This window comes from Lucilia cuprina, chromosome 5 (genome assembly GCF_022045245.1).
Source record: "Lucilia cuprina isolate Lc7/37 chromosome 5, ASM2204524v1, whole genome shotgun sequence".
Lineage (NCBI taxonomy): Eukaryota > Metazoa > Arthropoda > Insecta > Diptera > Calliphoridae > Lucilia > Lucilia cuprina.
In genome coordinates, this window is record NC_060953.1 from 44,073,133 (window position 1) to 44,094,921 (window position 21,789).

The 21,789-nt window shown below is 27.8% G+C and overlaps 1 protein-coding gene and 5 non-coding genes across 6 annotated transcripts; all 6 read right to left on the reverse strand.

Moving 5' to 3' along the window:
• Positions 1-708: 708 nt before the first annotated feature.
• LOC111683393 (protein TonB) lies at positions 709-4,190 on the reverse strand. The gene is made up of 2 exons (XM_023445477.2): positions 4,072-4,190; positions 709-1,378 (listed from the first exon to the last, which is right to left on the reverse strand). Exons 1-2 carry the CDS (start codon positions 4,072-4,074, stop codon positions 1,016-1,018), a joined length of 366 nt encoding a protein of 121 aa, XP_023301245.1. The 5' UTR covers positions 4,075-4,190; the 3' UTR covers positions 709-1,015.
• A 15,463-nt stretch (positions 4,191-19,653) lies between these two features.
• On the reverse strand, positions 19,654-19,726 carry Trnaa-agc. Its single transcript has one exon. It is a non-coding gene; the product is annotated as a tRNA-Ala (tRNA).
• Positions 19,727-20,023: 297 nt separating this feature from the next.
• Positions 20,024-20,096, reverse strand: Trnaa-agc. Its single transcript has one exon. It is a non-coding gene; the product is annotated as a tRNA-Ala (tRNA).
• Positions 20,097-20,412: 316 nt separating this feature from the next.
• Positions 20,413-20,485, reverse strand: Trnaa-agc. The gene has a single exon. It is a non-coding gene; the product is annotated as a tRNA-Ala (tRNA).
• A 151-nt stretch (positions 20,486-20,636) lies between these two features.
• Trnaa-agc lies at positions 20,637-20,709 on the reverse strand. The gene has a single exon. It is a non-coding gene; the product is annotated as a tRNA-Ala (tRNA).
• A 295-nt stretch (positions 20,710-21,004) lies between these two features.
• On the reverse strand, positions 21,005-21,077 carry Trnaa-agc. The gene has a single exon. It is a non-coding gene; the product is annotated as a tRNA-Ala (tRNA).
• Between the last annotated feature and the right edge of the window lie 712 nt (positions 21,078-21,789).

A 21,789-nucleotide genomic window follows, 5' to 3' on the forward strand; every position in this document is an offset into this window, starting at 1 on the left:
ATCGGAGGTACCAAGTACCCCATTGGATGTCCGCCCGTTATACTCTAAATGTTATTTCAAAGTTCTTCAAGTAAAATTTAAAGATCTAGCTCTACAAGTTTTTGAAACATACGAATTTTTCTATTTCATTCACATGAGGGCTCCAAGACCCCCTAGAGTAAAGTCTGCTTGTTTCACATATACGAAGTTTTCTATTTTATTCATATGGTGGCTCCAAGACCCCCCGAGAGTTAAGTTGGCTTGTTTTCCTTAAAAATGTTCAGTAATTATTAAAGTTCTTCGTGCAAAATTTTAAGAATTTAGTTGTATTAGTTTCCCAGATTAACGAATTTTTGTATTTAATTAGTATATGGCAGATGCCGCTTCCCTCATGGGTAGTCCGCCAATTTATTACCCAAAATCTTAACATGGATCTTAAAGTTATTCATGCAAAATTTTAAGATTCTAACTGTAATAGTTTCCAAGATAAACGAATTTTTGTATTGAATTTATATGAGAGGTGCCATGCCCCCTAATGCTAGTCCGCCCACTTTTTATGCTAAATAGTCATATTAACACTAAAGCGGCTCCTACAAAATTTGAGGATTTTAACTGTTATATTAATCTTTGTAAAAGGCTTTTCTTATTGTGACCTGTGCAATATTTTTCCTCAGTAATGTAATTTAAATGAAAAACAGATATTTTTTATAAATAATAATATATTTTATTTATTTCGTTTTTTTATGTGCTTTTTTTAACAAGATTTTTTTTAACACATCATTTGTCTCTTTGTACTTTCTAACACTATGATTTTGATACTTTACAAAACAAAAAAAAAAATATTAAACAAAAATATTTAAAACTAAAAACAGGGGGGTTTTAATACAAAAATGACTGTTCCTTTTGAGTTGTTTTTGTCATAATGAAACCTTAATAATACAATGAATTAATCTCTCCTACTAACATCCTTCTTTTTTTTAGTTTGAACCATGATTTATTTTATGTGGGAGTCTTTAAGTCTTCTTGATCCTCTTACTTAATAACGACGACGGTAGACACGTCTGACATAAACGGGACGTCTGTATTGGTAACCGGATTGTCCATGGAAATGACCAGGCAATTGAGGTTGAGCGAATTGGGGTTGCAAGTGTTGGACAAGGGGGGCGGCGAAAGAGGCAGCTTGGACGGGACGTTGTACGGGTCTGGGGGCGGGAACGGCAAAGACTGGTTTTGGTACTGGGGCTGGTTTGGGAGCAGGAGCTGGTTCAGGCAAATCAATATCGATGTATTCTGGTTCAGGTGTGGCAATATCCTGGGGATTAGGGCCCTGAGTGGCACTATCGGGGAGAGTAGCGGCGGCAGCAATGCCAACTAAAGCGAAAGCAATCAAAAGGAATTTCTGAAATAAAATAAAGGAAAGTTTTGTCACTTATGATCAATTTGGTGCAATAGGACTGTAGGTGTTATAATAGACCAGGTTGTTACTTTATCTAATCTGCATAATAGGTCGCGATAAGAATCTGGAAACTAAATCTCGAAAATATGACTATAATTATATACTTGGACCAGCCTTGTATCGATCAAGGCTCTTAACGCCATTGTTATTAACTATCTTCTCAAATGTATTCTATCACTGGCATTGATATGGGTTTTAGTATATATTTGTATCCAGGAAAATGAAATATCTGATGAATACGCAACCAAAGGATCGTGTCTAGGCTTAACTCAAATTGACATTCACATATTCCCCTAGTGCTCTTATAAAAATTTGATAGATGACTAGACTTAGACTGAGATAAAACTTAGGTGGTCGAATATCAGCCCTTGTAGAATATCGAAGCTGTTCTGGTCCACTCTCGAACTCGACTGCTCTATATTGGTAAAGCTCTATTCCATGATCTGGACTATTATATCAGTGATGTGTCACTAGTAAACATGATCGGTATTATTAGAAACGTCGGCTAGTTTTTCCGGAGATCTCAAAAACCAAGTAGTCAATGAAATTAGGGAGGGAAACCATTATCTCAACATAAGACAATGACAATTTTAATTCTAATGGCAATTCACTCGAACTCGCTAACTAGCGAGCAACCCACGTAACCAGAATATACCTAGAAAAGATCTTATTTAAGATCAGTTCAAATATATTCTATGAAGATTAATAATTTATTAAAGAACTGAGTTTTGAAAGTGAAATTCCAGGAATAATTTCAAACTGGAATGTTCTGGAACTATTTGTGGAACTAATACAGTTTTTTTGGGGAACTTGTGACATACAACAAAATAAGGAGAACTTAATTAGAAAAAAAAACTAGAAATATCCTAAAAATGAGCAAGTTTGAGGTTAGTCGGATGGTATATATTCTGAAAAGATATACAGGATTACGAGTACAGCTTGACGTGCGGATTTTGAAAAATGTAAAGCATGTGGAGAGGACAGTGAAGTTCTGGGAGTTATATTATTTCGGAAATAACATTCCTAACGATCATAGCTCGATGTACGGATTTAGACAAATAAAAAGCATATATTGAGGACAGAAAAAGTCTGGAGAATGTTCATTGCCAATGTCAGGCATTGGTTCAAGTTAGATCCACGTATTTTGGGAGTTATATTATTTCGGAAATAACATTCCTAACAAGCACAGCTCGATTTGCGGTTTTCAACAATTATAAGGCATATGGAGAGGGCAGTAAAAGACTGGAGCATGTTTAGTGCCATTATCAGGTATTAGTTCAAGTTAGATTCAAGTATTTTTTGAGTGATATTATTTCGGAAATAATATGCCTCACGAACACTGATTAAAAAATTCTTAGGAATTACGTCAAGAAATCTGAGTTTTCGAATATTGAAAGACAACACATTTACCGTTTTTTTGCTTCCATAAAAAGAAGCTTTCAACAGTCCCGAAAGTAACATATAAGTGTCTTTCTTAGGATATAATCTTGTTTAGGTCTTCCTATCAACCTATCAACCTAGGACAATTCTATCTGAGAAAAGTATTTCACTTTTTAAAATACTTTCATTTCCAGGTAATTACTTACCTAACAACATACTTTTCAATAATTACTACATATCTTCTAGATTACAAAGAAGTAGTTTAATAAGGTCTTACTTACAATGTGTTTTATATAAATGCTTTACAATGCATTAGTTTTCTTGCCTGTGAAGCTAAAACGTCTACTTTTTCTAACTACTTGTAAGCGTTTGTGGTAAGTACTTGCCTCAAATGACATCACCGTGTTAAAATAATGACTTAAAATTTAGCATTTTAAACCTTCACATGGTAATCAAAGTTTTTGCTGGGTTAATAACTGCAATTCAATATGTATTAAAAGACATACATATTAGCAGACATTGAAAAGTGTCAGGGACATGGTCTTTATGTTAATGGACATTATGACATATTATTTTTTAATTCATCCTTGATTCCCTCTATCAACCTAACATAATTTAGGAGCAATTCTTTCCGGGAAAAGTATAGCACTTTCGGAACAACTTAATTAATACATATTTCAAGACTTTTCTATATGTATTAAAAGTGTCATGGACATGGAATTTATGACATTGGACTATATGACTTATTACTGTCTAATCCTTACTTCATTCTATTACTTTGTATACATGATAGTACATGGAATTTTTAAATTCTAAGTTTGACTCCTAATTATTATCCTTTAGTATGGAAAATGTCCAAGATTTGGTTCAAATTCAGGAAAACTTTTTATTGACACATTTTCTTAGTAAACTTATTCCAAGATTCTTTTGTAAAATACATCCAAATTTTGCACTTTTTTCTTAATTTTTTTTTCAAACTTTTTCTTTGTAGAGATCAAACGAATTAATCCAAAATAAAAATTTTATTATTGAAGGACATTTTTATGCACTCAAGGTTGATGGTTAGACTTTTTTTTAATTTTTAATAAATTTATTAATTTTTTTTTATAATATTTTAAAAAATTTCAGTTTTTTTCTAATTTTCTTTAAAAGTTCATGTTTGTGTTAAAGTTTTTTAATTTCTTTAATTTTTACAAAATACACTATTCACTGTATAAGGTTTTATAAAGAATTGTGGTTGTTCTCTCAACACCTACCATTTTGGTATATTAATATTTTTTTTCAAAAAGCACTTAAAATTTTATTAAATTCTTATGAATTTTTTTTTAAATATAAATTTATTTGATATGAATTTTTTCGAAAACACTCTCAAGAAGTTCAAAGCACAAATGATGATGAGCCAACAAGAAACAGTGAAATTTATATAACAAACATAACGTACCAACTAACTGACTAACTGGACTAGACTAGACAAAAAATGTCCAAAAAATATTCACACACATACATAATAATTTAATGACAAATACATAAAAAATATGATAAACTACATAAAATAAGCAAAAAAAAAGAAGATTATTGGTTTCTAAAAATGAGAGAAATACACAAAATGTTGAAAGCACAAAAAAAAAATTAAATCAAAATTTGAATGACCATCAAAAACAATAGATTGTTGGCTGGTTGACTGCTGCTGCTGCTGCCGAAATAATTCTGCTGCCGTTAGAAATATAGAAAAACTATACATATTTTATCACTTCTCTGTTTAGAAAAAATATAAAGAAGCTACTCTTCAAAATTAAAGACTAGAAACAACATATTTTTTTTAAAACACAATCACTTTTTTTTTTAAATGTTTTTTTGTTTTTCTTATTAAAAATTAATAACAAAAATTTAAATATTTCATTTAAGATTATTTAAATCTTAAATGCAGTTTAAAGAAAGGCTGGTCTAAGTAGCCTCTTTAAAATTTCAAGTTCAAGTTTATCTACGCTACCATTTACAATAAAAATTTACCACCAAAAAAAAAAATTCTTTGAATTTTATTTGATTTCTTCTCCATACATGAATGAACTTTTGTTGTTTTTTTCTTCGACAAGTATTTGTTTAATCTTTTGTTTAAATTAATTGCTGATTGTTTGTTTTATAAACGATTATTAATATGTTTTATTAATTTTTTTTGTTAATAATTGCAAATAATTTATCATTATTTTAAAAAGTCAATTTTCTGGTTTTTCTATAGAAATCATTAAAACAAACAAAAGACTTAAGCAGCAAACTTTGTTTGAAAAAAACACACTTAACGCACAACTGAAATCAATATGAATTGGATTATAACTTTATTAAATATATTAAAAATAGAATCAATTTAATTCGTGTTTGACATATCTATATAAAAAGATTTATTTTTAGAAGCTGCGGTCAATTTAATTTAAGAATCTACATAAATTGTATTCATTATGAAGACAGTTTTCATATAAAAAAGTTTCTTCTTAATAAAGATAGTTTTCATATACTTAGAAAAGTGACTTCTTAATGAAAACAGTTTTCATATAGAAAAGAGTCTTCGTAATGAAGACAGTGTTCATATAGAAAAGTGGCTTCTTAATGAAGACAGTTTTCATATAAAAAAGTGTCTTAAGAAGACACTGACTGTTTTCATATAGAAAAGTGTCTTCTAAATGAAGACAGTTTTCATATAGAAAAATGTCTTCCTAATGAAGACAGTTTTCATATAGAAAAGTCTTTTCTTAATAAAGACAGTTTCCATATAGAAAAGTGTCTTCCTAATAGACAGACAGTTTTCATATAGAAAAGTCTTTTCTTAATAAAGACAGTTTTCATATAGAAAAGACTTTTCTTAATAAAGACAGTTTCCATATAGAAAAATGTCTTCCTAATGAAGACAGTTTTCATATAGAAAAGTCTTTTCTTAATAAAGACAGTTTTCATATAGAAAAGTGTCTTCTTTATGAAGACTGTTTTCATATAGAAAAGTGTCTTCTTTATGAAGACTGTTTTCATATAGAAAAGTGTCTTCTTAATGAAGACAGTTTTCATTTAGAAAAGTCTTTTCTTAATAAAGACAGTTTTCATATAGAAAAGTCTTTTCTTAATAAAGACAGTTTCCATATAGAAAAATGTCTTCCTAATGAAGACAGTTTTCATATAGAAAAGTCTTTTCTTAATAAAGACAGTTTTCATATAGAAAAGTGTCTTCTTTATGAAGACAGTTTTCATATAAAAAAGTGTCTTCTTAATGAAGACTGTTTTCATATAGAAAAGTGTCTTCTTAATGAAGACAGTTTTCATATAGAAAAGTCTTTTCTTAATAAAAACAGTTTCCATATAGAAAAACGTCTTCCTAATGAAGACAGTTTTCATATAGAAAAGTCTTTTTTTCATATAGAAAAGTGTCTTCTTAATAAAGACAGTTTTCATATAGAAAAGTGTCTTCTTATCGAAGACAGTTTTCATAAAGAAAAGTGTCTTCTTATTGAAGACAGTTTTCATATAGAAAAGTGTCTTCTTAATGACGACAGTTTTCATATAAAAAAGTGTCTTCTTAATGAAGACAGTTTTCATATAAAAAAGACTCTTCTTAATGAAGACAGTTTTCATATAGAAAAGTGTCCTCTTATTGAAGACAGTTTTCATATAGAAAAGTGTATTCTTAATGAGGACAGTTTTCATATAGAAAAGTGTCTTCTTAATGAGGACAGTTTTCATATAGAAAAGTGTCTTCTTAATGAAGACAGTTTTCATATAGAAAAGTGTCTTCTTAATGAAGACAGTTTTAATATAGACAAGTGTTTTCTTAATGAAGACAGTTTTTATATAGAAAAGTGTCTTCTTAATGAAGAAAGTTTTCATATAGAAAAGAGTCTTCTTTTCATATAGAAAAGTGTCTTCATTATGAAGACAGTTTTCATATAGAAAAGTGTCTTCATTATGAAGACAGTTTTCATATAGAAAAGTGTCTTCATTATGAAGACAGTAAATAAATATTAAAAACAATCAAAGATACTTAACACCGACTGTTTTAACAAATATGAAATATTAACATCCATTATAATAAATTACTTAAAATAATAAAGAAAAAGCATAAATGATAACATTAATAAATAAATGAGAAATTAATCAAAAGTTTATAACTAACGCACTATGGGGCCGTATATTTAAGTTAAAAAAAACATACCGGCAAAACCAAAAGATTTAAACAAAGGTTTTTAAAAAAATCGATTAAACAAAATAAAGAACATTAACAAAAAACATTAATTTTTAAATAAACATATTTAGATCTAATCGAAACTTTTAAAAATTGATCTTTCATTGTTCAAACTAAGCTATTTTAAAAAACTTTTAATAAAAATTAGGAAATAATATTTGTTTTGATATATTTAACTTTTAGAATTTTATGTATTATTTTGGATTAATATTACGTCAATATATTGTTATAATTTAAACAATTTAGAAAACATCTCGTTTTGTAGAGCACTTTTACAAAGCAAAAAAATATGTATTTAACCTTGATATAAAATCTAATTTGTTTAACATGGGTGGTTATTTAAATTAAATGAATGAATGAGATATATGTGGTTGCTTTTGATGAACTACTTCAAACTACAAAAAAAAAACTATTTATTAGAAAACAAAACTATAATAACGACAACAAAAAAACTAAACTGCTCTTGATAATGCCATATTTAAAGAATTTATTAATCATAAAAAAGTGATTGCCTTTTTCCGCTACACGCATATTGTTCCCACAATAAACCGCAATAAAGATGTTTATTTTAAATTTATTGTGTTTAACAAAAAATATTTGCATATCACAGAGGTGATTTATAGATTTTGGAGATATGTGTATTATATTGTTAAACATAAGATTTAATTGTTCAAATAAATAAAGACATCTGTTAAAATAACAAACAAAAAATTCACAAAATTATGTTTATAAGGAACTATTTTTGCATAAAAAACGAAAGACTTAAGCAATAAACTTAAAAAGACTAAATATATTTTTTTTTCAAAAAAAAAAAACTTTCACTTTGGATTTTTCTTCAAATTTAGAAAACTTTTTCATAATGAAGACACTTTTCGTTATGAAATCTGTCTTCATAATAAAGACACTTTTCTGTATGAAAACTGTCTTCATTATGAAGACACTTTTCTGTATGAAAACTGTATTCATAATGAAGACACTTTTCTGTATGAAAACTGTCTTCATAATGAAGACACTTTTCTGTATGAAAACTGTCTTCATAATGAAGACACTTTTCTGTATGAAAACTGTCTTCATAGTGAAGACACTTTTCTGTATAAAAACTGTCTTCATAATGAAGACACTTTTCTGTATGAAAACTGTCTTCATAATGAAGACACTTTTCTGTATGAAAACTGTCTTCATAATGAAGACACTTTTCTGTATGAAAACTGTCTTCATAGTGAAGACACTTTTCTGTATGAAAACTGTCTTCATATTGAAGACACTTTTCTGTATGAAAACTGTCTTCATAATGAACACTTTTCTGTATGAAAACTGTCTTCATATTGAAGACACTTTTCTGTATGAAAACTTTCACTTTGGATTTTTCTTCAAACTTAGAAAACTTTTTCATAATGAAGACACTTTTCTATATGAAAACTGTCTTCATAATGAAGACACTTTTCTGTATGAAATCTGTCTTCATAATAAAGACACTTTTCTGTATGAAAACTGTCTTCATTATGAATACACTTTTCTGTATGAAAACTGTATTCATAATGAAGACACTTTTCTGTATGAAAACTGTATTCATAATGAAGACACTTTTCTGTATGAAAACTGTCTTCATATTGAAGACACTTTTCTGTATGAAAACTGTCTTCATATTGAAGACACTTTTCTGTATGAAAACTGTCTTCATATTGAAGACACTTTTCTGTATGAAAACTGTCTTCATATTGAAGACACTTTTCTGTATGAAAACTGTCTTCGTTATGAAGACACTTTTCTGTATGAAAACTGTCTACATAATAGACACTTTTCTGTATGAAAACTGTCTTCATAATGAAGACAATTTTCTGTATAAAAACTGTCTTCATAATGAAGCTTTCATTTGGCATTTTCTTGATAATGAACACAATTTCCTAAATGCAAACTGTCTTCATAATGAAGACACTTTTCTATATGAAAACTGTCGACATAATGAAGACTCTTTTCTATATGAAAACTGTTTTCATAATGAAGACACTTTTCTATATGAAAACTGTCGACATAATGAAGACACTTTTCTATATGAAAACCGTCTTCGTAATGAAGACACTTTTCTACATTATGAAGACAGTTTTCATTATGAAGACATTTTTCATATAGATAAGTGTCTTCATTATGAAGACAGTTTTCATATAGATAAGTGTCTTCATTATGAAGACAGTTTTCATATAGAAAAGTGTCTTCATTATGATGACAGTTATCATATAGAAAAGTGTCTTCATTATGAAGACAGTTTTCATATAGAAAAGTGTCTTCATTATGAAGGAAGTTTTTATATAGAAAAATGTGAAGACAGTTTTTATATAGAAAAATGTGTTCCTAATGAAAACAGTTTTCATAAAGAAAAATATCTTCCTAATGAAGACAGTTTTTATATAGAAAAATGTCTTCCTAATGAAGACAGTTTTCATATAGAAAAATGTCTTCCTAATGAAGACAGTTTTCATATAGAAAAGTGTCTTCCTAATGAAGACAGTTTTCATATAGAAAAGTGTCTTCCTAATGAAGACAGTTTTCATATAGAAAAGTGTCTTCCTTATGAAGACAGTTTTCATATAGAAAAGTGTCTTCCTTATGAAGACAGTTTTCATATAGAAAAGTGTCTTCCTAATGAAGACAGTTTTCATATAGAAAAGTGTCTTCTTAATGAAAATAGTTTTTATATAGAAAAGTGTCTTCCTAATGAAGACAGTGTTCATATAGAAAAGTGACTTCTTAATGAAGATAGTTTTTATATAGAAAAGTGTCTTTATTACTCATAAAAAGGGAAGTGCGTACGTAAAATATGTATATTTTGTTAATTGAATTTAAAATTTTAAAGGTAAATAAATATTAAAAACAATCAAAGATACTTAACACCGACTGTTTTAACAAATATGAAATATTAACATCCATTATAATAAATTACTTAAAATAATAAAGAAAAAGCATAAATGATAACATTAATAAATAAATGAGAAATTAATCAAAAGTTTATAACTAACGCACTATGGGGCCGTATATTTAAGTTAAAAAAAACATACCGGCAAAACCAAAAGATTTAAACAAAGGTTTTTAAAAAAATCGATTAAACAAAATAAAGAACATTAACAAAAAACATTAATTTTTAAATAAACATATTTAGATCTAATCGAAACTTTTAAAAATTGATCTTTCATTGTTCAAACTAAGCTATTTTAAAAAACTTTTAATAAAAATTAGGAAATAATATTTGTTTTGATATATTTAACTTTTAGAATTTTATGTATTATTTTGGATTAATATTACGTCAATATATTGTTATAATTTAAACAATTTAGAAAACATCTCGTTTTGTAGAGCACTTTTACAAAGCAAAAAAATATGTATTTAACCTTGATATAAAATCTAATTTGTTTAACATGGGTGGTTATTTAAATTAAATGAATGAATGAGATATATGTGGTTGCTTTTGATGAACTACTTCAAACTACAAAAAAAAAACTATTTATTAGAAAACAAAACTATAATAACGACAACAAAAAAACTAAACTGCTCTTGATAATGCCATATTTAAAGAATTTATTAATCATAAAAAAGTGATTGCCTTTTTCCGCTACACGCATATTGTTCCCACAATAAACCGCAATAAAGATGTTTATTTTAAATTTATTGTGTTTAACAAAAAATATTTGCATATCACAGAGGTGATTTATAGATTTTGGAGATATGTGTATTATATTGTTAAACATAAGATTTAATTGTTCAAATAAATAAAGACATCTGTTAAAATAACAAACAAAAAATTCACAAAATTATGTTTATAAGGAACTATTTTTGCATAAAAAACGAAAGACTTAAGCAATAAACTTAAAAAGACTAAATATATTTTTTTTTCAAAAAAAAAAAACTTTCACTTTGGATTTTTCTTCAAATTTAGAAAACTTTTTCATAATGAAGACACTTTTCGTTATGAAATCTGTCTTCATAATAAAGACACTTTTCTGTATGAAAACTGTCTTCATTATGAAGACACTTTTCTGTATGAAAACTGTATTCATAATGAAGACACTTTTCTGTATGAAAACTGTCTTCATAATGAAGACACTTTTCTGTATGAAAACTGTCTTCATAATGAAGACACTTTTCTGTATGAAAACTGTCATTTAATTTACTTAAAAATTATGATTTATTGCAAAATTTTTTATAAAAACTATTAAAACAATATTAATTAATAACTATTTTAATAGAAAACAATTGAATTAACGAAAATCTTTTCCTGAATAATTGGCAATTATTTAAAACAACCCACACTTAATTGGTGATTGGTTTTTAATAGTCACTGAGCTTAATTTATTTAAATATAATAATTAACATAAAACATAATTTAGAAAATAAAAGTGAGAAACCAAGATTTACTAAAACGAATTTGGAATACCCTAAAAATTCTAGAGAAAAATGCAAAATTGCAAAATAAATGAGAATAATTAATTTTGGGGAAATTGTCTTCAATATCAACTGCATTTTTTATTGACAATTTGTTAGATGTTTAAAAACCGCAATAAACTAATTTAAACCATATAAGCTTATTGTATCGACATTGAAACTGACAACACATTAAAAAAAAGAAATTTTTATTTGATAAAAATATAGCAAATTAAACTATAACTATTGCCAAATATAGCCTACTACTACTAAGAATTTGTATTAATAAATTAGAGAATATATAGTCGAAGTGAAGAAAAAAGGTTTTGCTCATCTTTAACACGCGTCTATAATAAGTTAACAAAATCTCTCAAAATAAAACAAACATCCAAGACAGCTAGCTAGACACTGCCTTAATAACAGCTTTATTAAATTTTTAGCATATATTTAATTATGACAAAATGTATAGGATAGAACAGCTAAAGGTCAAACGGAGCGATTAAATGTGCAAAAATATTCTTACAACCACTTAATTATACTTATTAAGATGTGCTAAATTGTGAGTGTAAAGAGTAACGAAAAAGGTCAAAGAACGTCAATGTATGTTTAAATGATAATGATTAGAATGAAGATTTTGAAAATTAAGTTGTTGAGATAAAATGAAAAGTCTTTTCCCTTTTTTGAAAATTGTCTTCATAATGAAGACTATTTTCTATATGAAAACTACCTTCATAATGAAGACACTTTACTATATGAAAACTGACTTCATAACGAAGACACTTTACTATATGAAAACTGTCTTCATAACGAAGACACTTTACTATATGAAAACTGTCTTCATAACGAAGACACTTTACTATATGAAAACTGTCTTCATAATGAAGACACTTTTCTATATGAAAAATGTCTTCATAATGAAGACACTTTTCGATATTTTAGCTGTCTTCATAATGAAGACACTTTTCTGTATGAAAACTGTCTTCATAATGAAGACATTTTTTTATATGATAACCGTCTTCATAACGAAGACACTTTACTATATGAAAACTGTCTTCATAACTGCACTTTTCTGTATGAAAACAGTTTTCATATAGAAAACTGTCTTCATAACTGCACTTTTCTGTATGAAAACAGTTTTCATATAGAAAAGTGTCTTCATTACGAAGACGGTTTTCATATAGAAAAGTGTCTTCATTATGTCGACAGTTTTCATATAGAAAAGTGTCTTCATTATGAAAACAGTTTTCATATAGAAAAGAGTCTTCATTATGTCGACAGTTTTCATATAGAAAAGTGTCTTCATTATGAAGACAGTTTGCATTTAGGAAATTGTGTTCATTATCAAGAAAATGCCAAATGAAAGCTTCATTATGAAGACAGTTTTTATACAGAAAATTGTCTTCATTATGAAGACAGTTTTCATACAGAAAAGTGTCTATTATGTAGACAGTTTTCATACAGAAAAGTGTCTTCATAACGAAGACAGTTTTCATACAGAAAAGTGTCTTCAATATGAAGACAGTTTTCATACAGAAAAGTGTCTTCAATATGAAGACAGTTTTCATACAGAAAAGTGTCTTCAATATGAAGACAGTTTTCATACAGAAAAGTGTCTTCAATATGAAGACAGTTTTCATACAGAAAAGTGTCTTCATTATGAATACAGTTTTCATACAGAAAAGTGTCTTCATTATGAATACAGTTTTCATACAGAAAAGTGTATTCATAATGAAGACAGTTTTCATACAGAAAAGTGTCTTTATTATGAAGACAGATTTCATACAGAAAAGTGTCTTCATTATGAAGACAGTTTTCATATAGAAAAGTGTCTTCATTATGAAAAAGTTTTCTAAGTTTGAAGAAAAATCCAAAGTGAAAGTTTTCATACAGAAAAGTGTCTTCAATATGAAGACAGTTTTCATACAGAAAAGTGTTCATTATGAAGACAGTTTTCATACAGAAAAGTGTCTTCAATATGAAGACAGTTTTCATACAGAAAAGTGTCTTCACTATGAAGACAGTTTTCATACAGAAAAGTGTCTTCATTATGAAGACAGTTTTCATACAGAAAAGTGTCTTCATTATGAAGACAGTTTTCATACAGAAAAGTGTCTTCATTATGAAGACAGTTTTTATACAGAAAAGTGTCTTCACTATGAAGACAGTTTTCATACAGAAAAGTGTCTTCATTATGAAGACAGTTTTCATACAGAAAAGTGTCTTCATTATGAAGACAGTTTTCATACAGAAAAGTGTCTTCATTATGAATACAGTTTTCATACAGAAAAGTGTCTTCATAATGAAGACAGTTTTCATACAGAAAAGTGTCTTTATTATGAAGACAGATTTCATAACGAAAAGTGTCTTCATTATGAAAAAGTTTTCTAAATTTGAAGAAAAATCCAAAGTGAAAGTTTTTTTTTTTGAAAAAAAAATATATTTAGTCTTTTTAAGTTTATTGCTTAAGTCTTTCGTTTTTTATGCAAAAATAGTTCCTTATAAACATAATTTTGTGAATTTTTTGTTTGTTATTTTAACAGATGTCTTTATTTATTTGAACAATTAAATCTTATGTTTTAACAATATAATACACATATCTCCAAAATCTATAAATCACCTCTGTGATATGCAAATATTTTTTGTTAAACACAATAAATTTAAAATAAACATCTTTATTGCGGTTTATTGTGGGAACAATATGCGTGTAGCGGAAAAAGGCAATCACTTTTTTATGATTAATAAATTCTTTAAATATGGCATTATCAAGAGCAGTTTAGTTTTTTTGTTGTCGTTATTATAGTTTTGTTTTCTAATAAATAGTTTTTTTTTTGTAGTTTGAAGTAGTTCATCAAAAGCAACCACATATATCTCATTCATTCATTTAATTTAAATAACCACCCATGTTAAACAAATTAGATTTTATATCAAGGTTAAATACATATTTTTTTGCTTTGTAAAAGTGCTCTACAAAACGAGATGTTTTCTAAATTGTTTAAATTATAACAATATATTGACGTAATATTAATCCAAAATAATACATAAAATTCTAAAAGTTAAATATATCAAAACAAATATTATTTCCTAATTTTTATTAAAAGTTTTTTAAAATAGCTTAGTTTGAACAATGAAAGATCAATTTTTAAAAGTTTCGATTAGATCTAAATATGTTTATTTAAAAATTAATGTTTTTTGTTAATGTTCTTTATTTTGTTTAATCGATTTTTTTAAAACCTTTGTTTAAATCTTTTGGTTTTGCCGGTATGTTTTTTTTAACTTAAATATACGGCCCCATAGTGCGTTAGTTATAAACTTTTGATTAATTTCTCATTTATTTATTAATGTTATCATTTATGCTTTTTCTTTATTATTTTAAGTAATTTATTATAATGGATGTTAATATTTCATATTTGTTAAAACAGTCGGTGTTAAGTATCTTTGATTGTTTTTAATATTTATTTACCTTTAAAATTTTAAATTCAATTAACAAAATATACATATTTTACGTACGCACTTCCCTTTTTATGAGTAATAAAGACACTTTTCTATATAAAAACTATCTTCATTAAGAAGTCACTTTTCTATATGAACACTGTCTTCATTAGGAAGACACTTTTCTATATAAAAACTATTTTCATTAAGAAGACACTTTTCTATATGAAAACTGTCTTCATTAGGAAGACACTTTTCTATATGAAAACTGTCTTCATAAGGAAGACACTTTTCTATATGAAAACTGTCTTCATAAGGAAGACACTTTTCTATATGAAAACTGTCTTCATTAGGAAGACACTTTTCTATATGAAAACTGTCTTCATTAGGAAGACACTTTTCTATATGAAAACTGTCTTCATTAGGAAGACATTTTTCTATATGAAAACTGTCTTCATTAGGAAGACATTTTTCTATATAAAAACTGTCTTCATTAGGAAGATATTTTTCTTTATGAAAACTGTTTTCATTAGGAACACATTTTTCTATATAAAAACTGTCTTCACATTTTTCTATATAAAAACTTCCTTCATAATGAAGACACTTTTCTATATGAAAACTGTCTTCATAATGAAGACACTTTTCTATATGATAACTGTCATCATAATGAAGACACTTTTCTATATGAAAACTGTCTTCATAATGAAGACACTTATCTATATGAAAACTGTCTTCATAATGAAGACACTTATCTATATGAAAAATGTCTTCATAATGAAAACTGTCTTCATAATGAAGACACTTATCTATATGAAAACTGTCTTCATAATGAAGACACTTATCTATATGAAAACTGTCTTCATAATGAAGACACTTTTCTATATGAAAACTGTCTTCATAATGAAGACACTTTTCTATATGAAAACTGTATTCATAATGAAGACACTTTTCTATATGAAAACTGTATTCATAATGAAGACACTTTTCTATATGAAAACTGTCTTCATAATGAAGACACTTTTCTATATGAAAACTGTCTTCATAATGAAGACACTTTTCTATATGAAAACTGTCTTCATAATGAAGACACTTTTCTATATGAAAACTGTCTTCATAATGAAGACACTTTTCTATATGAAAACTGTCTTCATAATGAAGACACTTTTCTATATGAAAACTGTCTTCATAATGAAGACACTTTTTTATATAAACAGTTTTCTATATGAAAACTGTCTTCATTATGAAGACACTTTTCTATATAAAAACTTTCTTCATAATAATGACACATTTCTATATGAAAACTGTCTTCATAATGAAGACACTTTTCTATATGAAAACTGTCTTCATAATGAAGACACTTTTCTATATGAAAACTGTCTTCATAATGAAGACACTTTTTTATATGAAAACTGTCTTCATAATGAAGACACTTTTTTATATGAAAACTGTCTTCATAATGAAGACACTTTTCTATATGAAAACTGTCTTCATAATGAAGACACTTTTCCATATGAAAACTGTCTTCATAATGAAGACACTTTTCTATATGAAAACTGTCTTTATAATGAAGACACTTTTCTATATGAAAACTGTCTTCATAATGAAGACACTTTTCTATATGAAAACTGTCTTCATAATGAAGACACTTTTCTATATGAAAACTGTCTTCATAATGAAGACACTTTTCTATATGAAAACTGTCTTCATAATGAAGACACTTTTTTATATAAACAGTTTTCTATATGAAAACTGTCTTCATTATGAAGACACTTTTCTATATAAAACTTTCTTCATAATAATGACACATTTCTATATGAAAACTGTCTTCATAATGAAGACACTTTTCTATATGAAAACTGTCTTCATAATGAAGACACTTTTCTATATGAAAACTGTCTTCATAATGAAGACACTTTTTTATATGAAAACTGTCTTCATAATGAAGACACTTTTTTATATGAAAACTGTCTTCATAATGAAGACACTTTTCTATATGAAAACTGTCTTCATAATGAAGACACTTTTCCATATGAAAACTGTCTTCATAATGAAGACACTTTTCTATATGAAAACTGTCTTTATAATGAAGACACTTTTCTATATGAAAACTGTCTTCATAATGAAGACACTTTTCTATATGAAAACTGTCTTCATAATGAAGACACTTTTCTATATGAAAACTGTCTTCATAATGAAGACACTTTTCTATATGAAAACTGTCTTCATAATGAAGACACTTTTCTATATGAAAACTGTCTTCATAATGAAGACACTTTTCTATATGAAAACTCTCTTCATAATGAAGACGCTTTTCTATATGAAAACTGTCTTTATAATGAAGTCACTTTTCCATATGAAAACTGTTTTCATAATGAAGACACTTTTCTATATGAAAACTGTCTTTATAATGAAGTCACTTTTCCATGTGAAAACTGTTTTCATAATGAAGACACTTTTCTATATGAAAACTGTCTTCATAATGAAGACACTTTTCTATATGAAAACTGTCTTCATAATGAAGACACTTTTCTATATGAAAACTGTCTTCATAATGAAGACACTTTTCCATAAGAAAACTGTCTTCATAATGAAGACACTTTTCCATAAGAAAACTGTCGTCATATTGAAGACAATTTCATTGTAAAACTGCCTTCATATCCTAAAAGCATCTACTGTTCTTTTGTCATGATTCATGTTTCTACCGTCTCACGTCTCACTAATTCCCTCAGAAACTACATACACTATGTAATAAAGCTTTATTAAATCAAATTGAAACCTCAAAACGATTGTATTCCATTAAAATATGAATGAATATTTTAAGAAATATTTAAAATAATTTATTGGTTTTTGTTATAAAAAAAATTTCCATCACACTTAACGCATGCGCATATTAAAAATCAATAATTTTTAACATAGAAATACAAAATTCATTCATATATTAATATATTTTTTGTTTGATTACAAATTAATTAAGATAGCCGGAAGCAAAATTATTTTGCTTTTCAACTTTTTTTGTATATTTCCACATTTAATACGATTTGCTTTTTTCGAAAAATTAATACAAAATATTGGATTTAATATATTTTTAAACTAAACTTTCAACACCTTTTGCATTTTTATGTTATAAATTTTAATGTTAAATTTGGCTAAAATTTTTAGTAAAAATGCGCACAAATGTCGAACAAGTTATAATAACAAAAAAAAACGGCAAATAAAATAAATGACAAATAAATTTGAATTTTATTTTTTTAATAAGAGATTTGAACTATAAAATAAATTTTGAACGTCATTGTTTTTTTTTTATAATTTGTGCATTTTATTTTATATTTTGTTTTTAGCAAATGATAAATTATTATATTTATCATTTAATTTTTGAGCCATTAAATGTTAAATATTTGTTTATTTTGAGGTTTTATTTTTATAAAATTTCCAAAAATTTTTTTAATTTTTATTTTTTTGCACAAGTTATGTTTTATTATGTTGTTTATGGTTATTTTGATATTTAATACATGTTTAATTTCAACTCTTAATAGATAAAGATTCTTAAGATTATAAAACATTAATAACATCAGTTTAAGATTAAGGCACTTGTTTACGATACTGCCGATCGCTTTTTTATTAGGTTTTAGTTAGTATGATTAATTTATGAACAATAGATTTGACATTTTAGCATTAGAATCTATTAATTTGTTATAATAAATTATAATGAATGATTGTCTTTTTTAGTTGTTTAATAAATACTACTTAGTTTTAAAATAGTGGAAGAACAAATAGAATTAGAAAAATATAGAGAAAAAACAAACTATAATAATTTAAATAAAACTAGAATAATTTGTGGTTTTTTGTATTAATTAAATATGAAGTAAACTACAAAATGAATACGGAATTGTTTGGAAATAAAATTGGAATCAATTGAGGTGTCTGGAAATTTTGTTCGTTTTTGCAAAATTCTAGGTATTTAAACACTCAACTTAAGTAACATTAGGACGTAGCGAGACTTAAGTCGATTTTACAGCTCTCAGTATGTTACTAATATGAGTCCTGGCAATGCAGGATATTGATCTAAGCTATATCATCACTTGAAAATACATGCAAATAGTACTGATCGTCTGCATTTGTATCTTCGACACAACAATCGCAACTGGTTTTTGATTTTAACAAAACACAGTTTCTTTTTTTAATTATGAGCCTAATGGTCATATTCGGGGGGTATGGTTGTATGGGTGATAGTGAAAATAATATACAGATTTCAACCATTTTCATTTGCGAACATGTGCCAAATTTCATCAAATTATCATGAAAATTGCCATCTAAAGCGTGACACGCAGACAGACATGCAGACAGACAGACAAACAGACAGTCCGACAGACAGACAGACAGACAGACAGACAGACAGACAGATATACAGACGCACAAACACATAAGACCCTCCCCACAGTCAGGGCAGGACAGTCCAAAAGACATACAGACAGACAGACACACAGACATACAGACAGACTGACAAACAGACAGACATACAGACAGTCCGACAGACAGACAAACTGACAGAAAGACAGACAGACATACAGACGGACATACAGACACATAAACACCTAAGAACCTCTCCACTAAAGTGGTGTAGGGTATACAAATTATTATAACTTAACTATGAAACATCTTAAAAAAATATCCTGGAGATGCGGGACATCGATCCCCGTACCTCTCACATGCTAAGCGAGCGCTCTACCATCTGAGCTATTATAACTTAACTCTGAAACATCTTAAAAAAATATCCTGGAGATGCGGGGCATCGATCCCCGTACCTCTCACATGCTAAGCGAGCGCTCTACCATCTGAGCTACATCCCCACATGAAACTATAAACATTGCAAACTGAATACGTTATGCGATCATGTAATATATTAAGCTTACTTTTCGTAAACACTGCACGTTAATTGCATACTAATGCAATCTTACTACTGATGGGTATTTAACATACTTTGAACATTTTCTTGGTTTATACAGTCTTTGATTCGAGTCCATAACTATCGTTACTAGTTATTGATTTAAAAATAAGTTGACCAATTCACATTGCTATCATCAGCTCTTCTTCATTGATTTGGTATTGACCTTACAACAATATATCAAAACTAAAAAAAATTATCCTGGAGATGCGGGGCATCGATCCCCGTACCTCTCACATGCTAAGCGAGCGCTCTACCATCTGAGCTACATCCCCATATGAAAAAGTAAAGAATGCATATTGTATGCATTTTTTCTTTAATTAACTAATAGATGTTGCATACTTCTCTTAAACTATGCACGTATGTACCTCATTCACGTATACTATAGAAATCTCTCACTATTGATCAGTATTGAATCTATATATACACAATTATTTCGAAAATCTAGTCAAATTTGGCACCTGTACAGTCCAGTTTGATTACATTTCAAAACTATCCAGACAGTTTGCTTAATTTGGAAATTTGTCTTCCAATAGAAGTCCTTTAAAGTCAACAGATTTCTTTAAAATAATCAATTAAAAAAAAGTAATCTGGAGATGCGGGGCATCGATCCCCGTACCTCTCACATGCTAAGCGAGCGCTCTACCATCTGAGCTACATCCCCATATGAAAAAGTAAAGAGTGCATATTGTATGCATTTTTTTAACAAACAATATATGTTGTATAAATCTATGAACGTTAATATGCATATAGTTCGAAAATCCAGTCAAATTTTTTGAGATATTAACGTTTTTCAAAAGTATAAAAAGGAGTCCTGGAGATGCGGGGCATCGATCCCCGTACCTCTCACATGCTAAGCGAGCGCTCTACCATCTGAGCTACATCCCCTTATATAACGTTTTTAAAAGATTACAATATTTTCAACAATTTCTCAAACAGATATTTTTTATATAAAATATTAAAAAATGCTAATGTTTTTCAGAAGGATAAAAAGAGTCCTGGAGATGCGGGGCATCGATCCCCGCATGCTAAGCGAGCGCTCTACCATCTGAGCTACATCCCCTTATATAACGTTTTTAAAAGATTACAATATTTTCAACAATTTTTCAAAGAGATATTTTTATATAATATAATGTTTTTCAAATGTTTTTATAATGTTTTTCAAAAGTATAAAAAGGAGTCCTGGAGATGCGGGGCATCGATCCCCGTACCTCTCACATGCTAAGCGAGCGCTCTACCATCTGAGCTACATCCCCTTATAAAACTGTAAATTTCTGGGTAATATTTCTTTACATTTTCCACTCTTTAAATCAATAAAACTGCAGTCTAATTATTGTAAACTAATCACGTTCTAAATTACTTCAATACCGTTAATGCAAATGCTGAAGATAATCAAAACTTTATAATGAACGTGTTCAAAATTTTAACTCATATTAAGCCCACGATTTTTACTTTAATAATAAAATCGATTTTTAGAAAATGAAATTGAAAAAAATAGTTAAAAACTATTAATCTATTAATGTGTTATATAAAATTTTCAAAAGTTGTCTCGGATTTTTGCTCATATATCTGTTATTTATGGTTGATATGGCTGATTTTAAATAGAGAAGGCCGGCCAGCGCCGGTTTGTGAACGTGTGATGCGTGTCGGTGTCTCTCCAATCCTGCCTTTGGGAATATCTTAGAATGTAAATTCTAGAGATTTTTCTCTAGTTTCTAGCTCTTCCGAGTGTTAATATCCAGAAAAATTTTATGGCGTTTGCCCTGAGCCCGTGCTTGCCTACGGTTTTCTTTTAGAATGTAATTCTAGAGTTCTTTCTTGACCCTAATTTTCACGAGTGTAAACATCCAGAGAAAATGTCTATCACCTCCGCCCTAATCTTTCTTTAGCAGATGTAAATTCTTTAATGGTTTTGTTTGTCTACTGATTATAAACCTGAGACCTAATCTTAGCCTTACTATGCTTCTT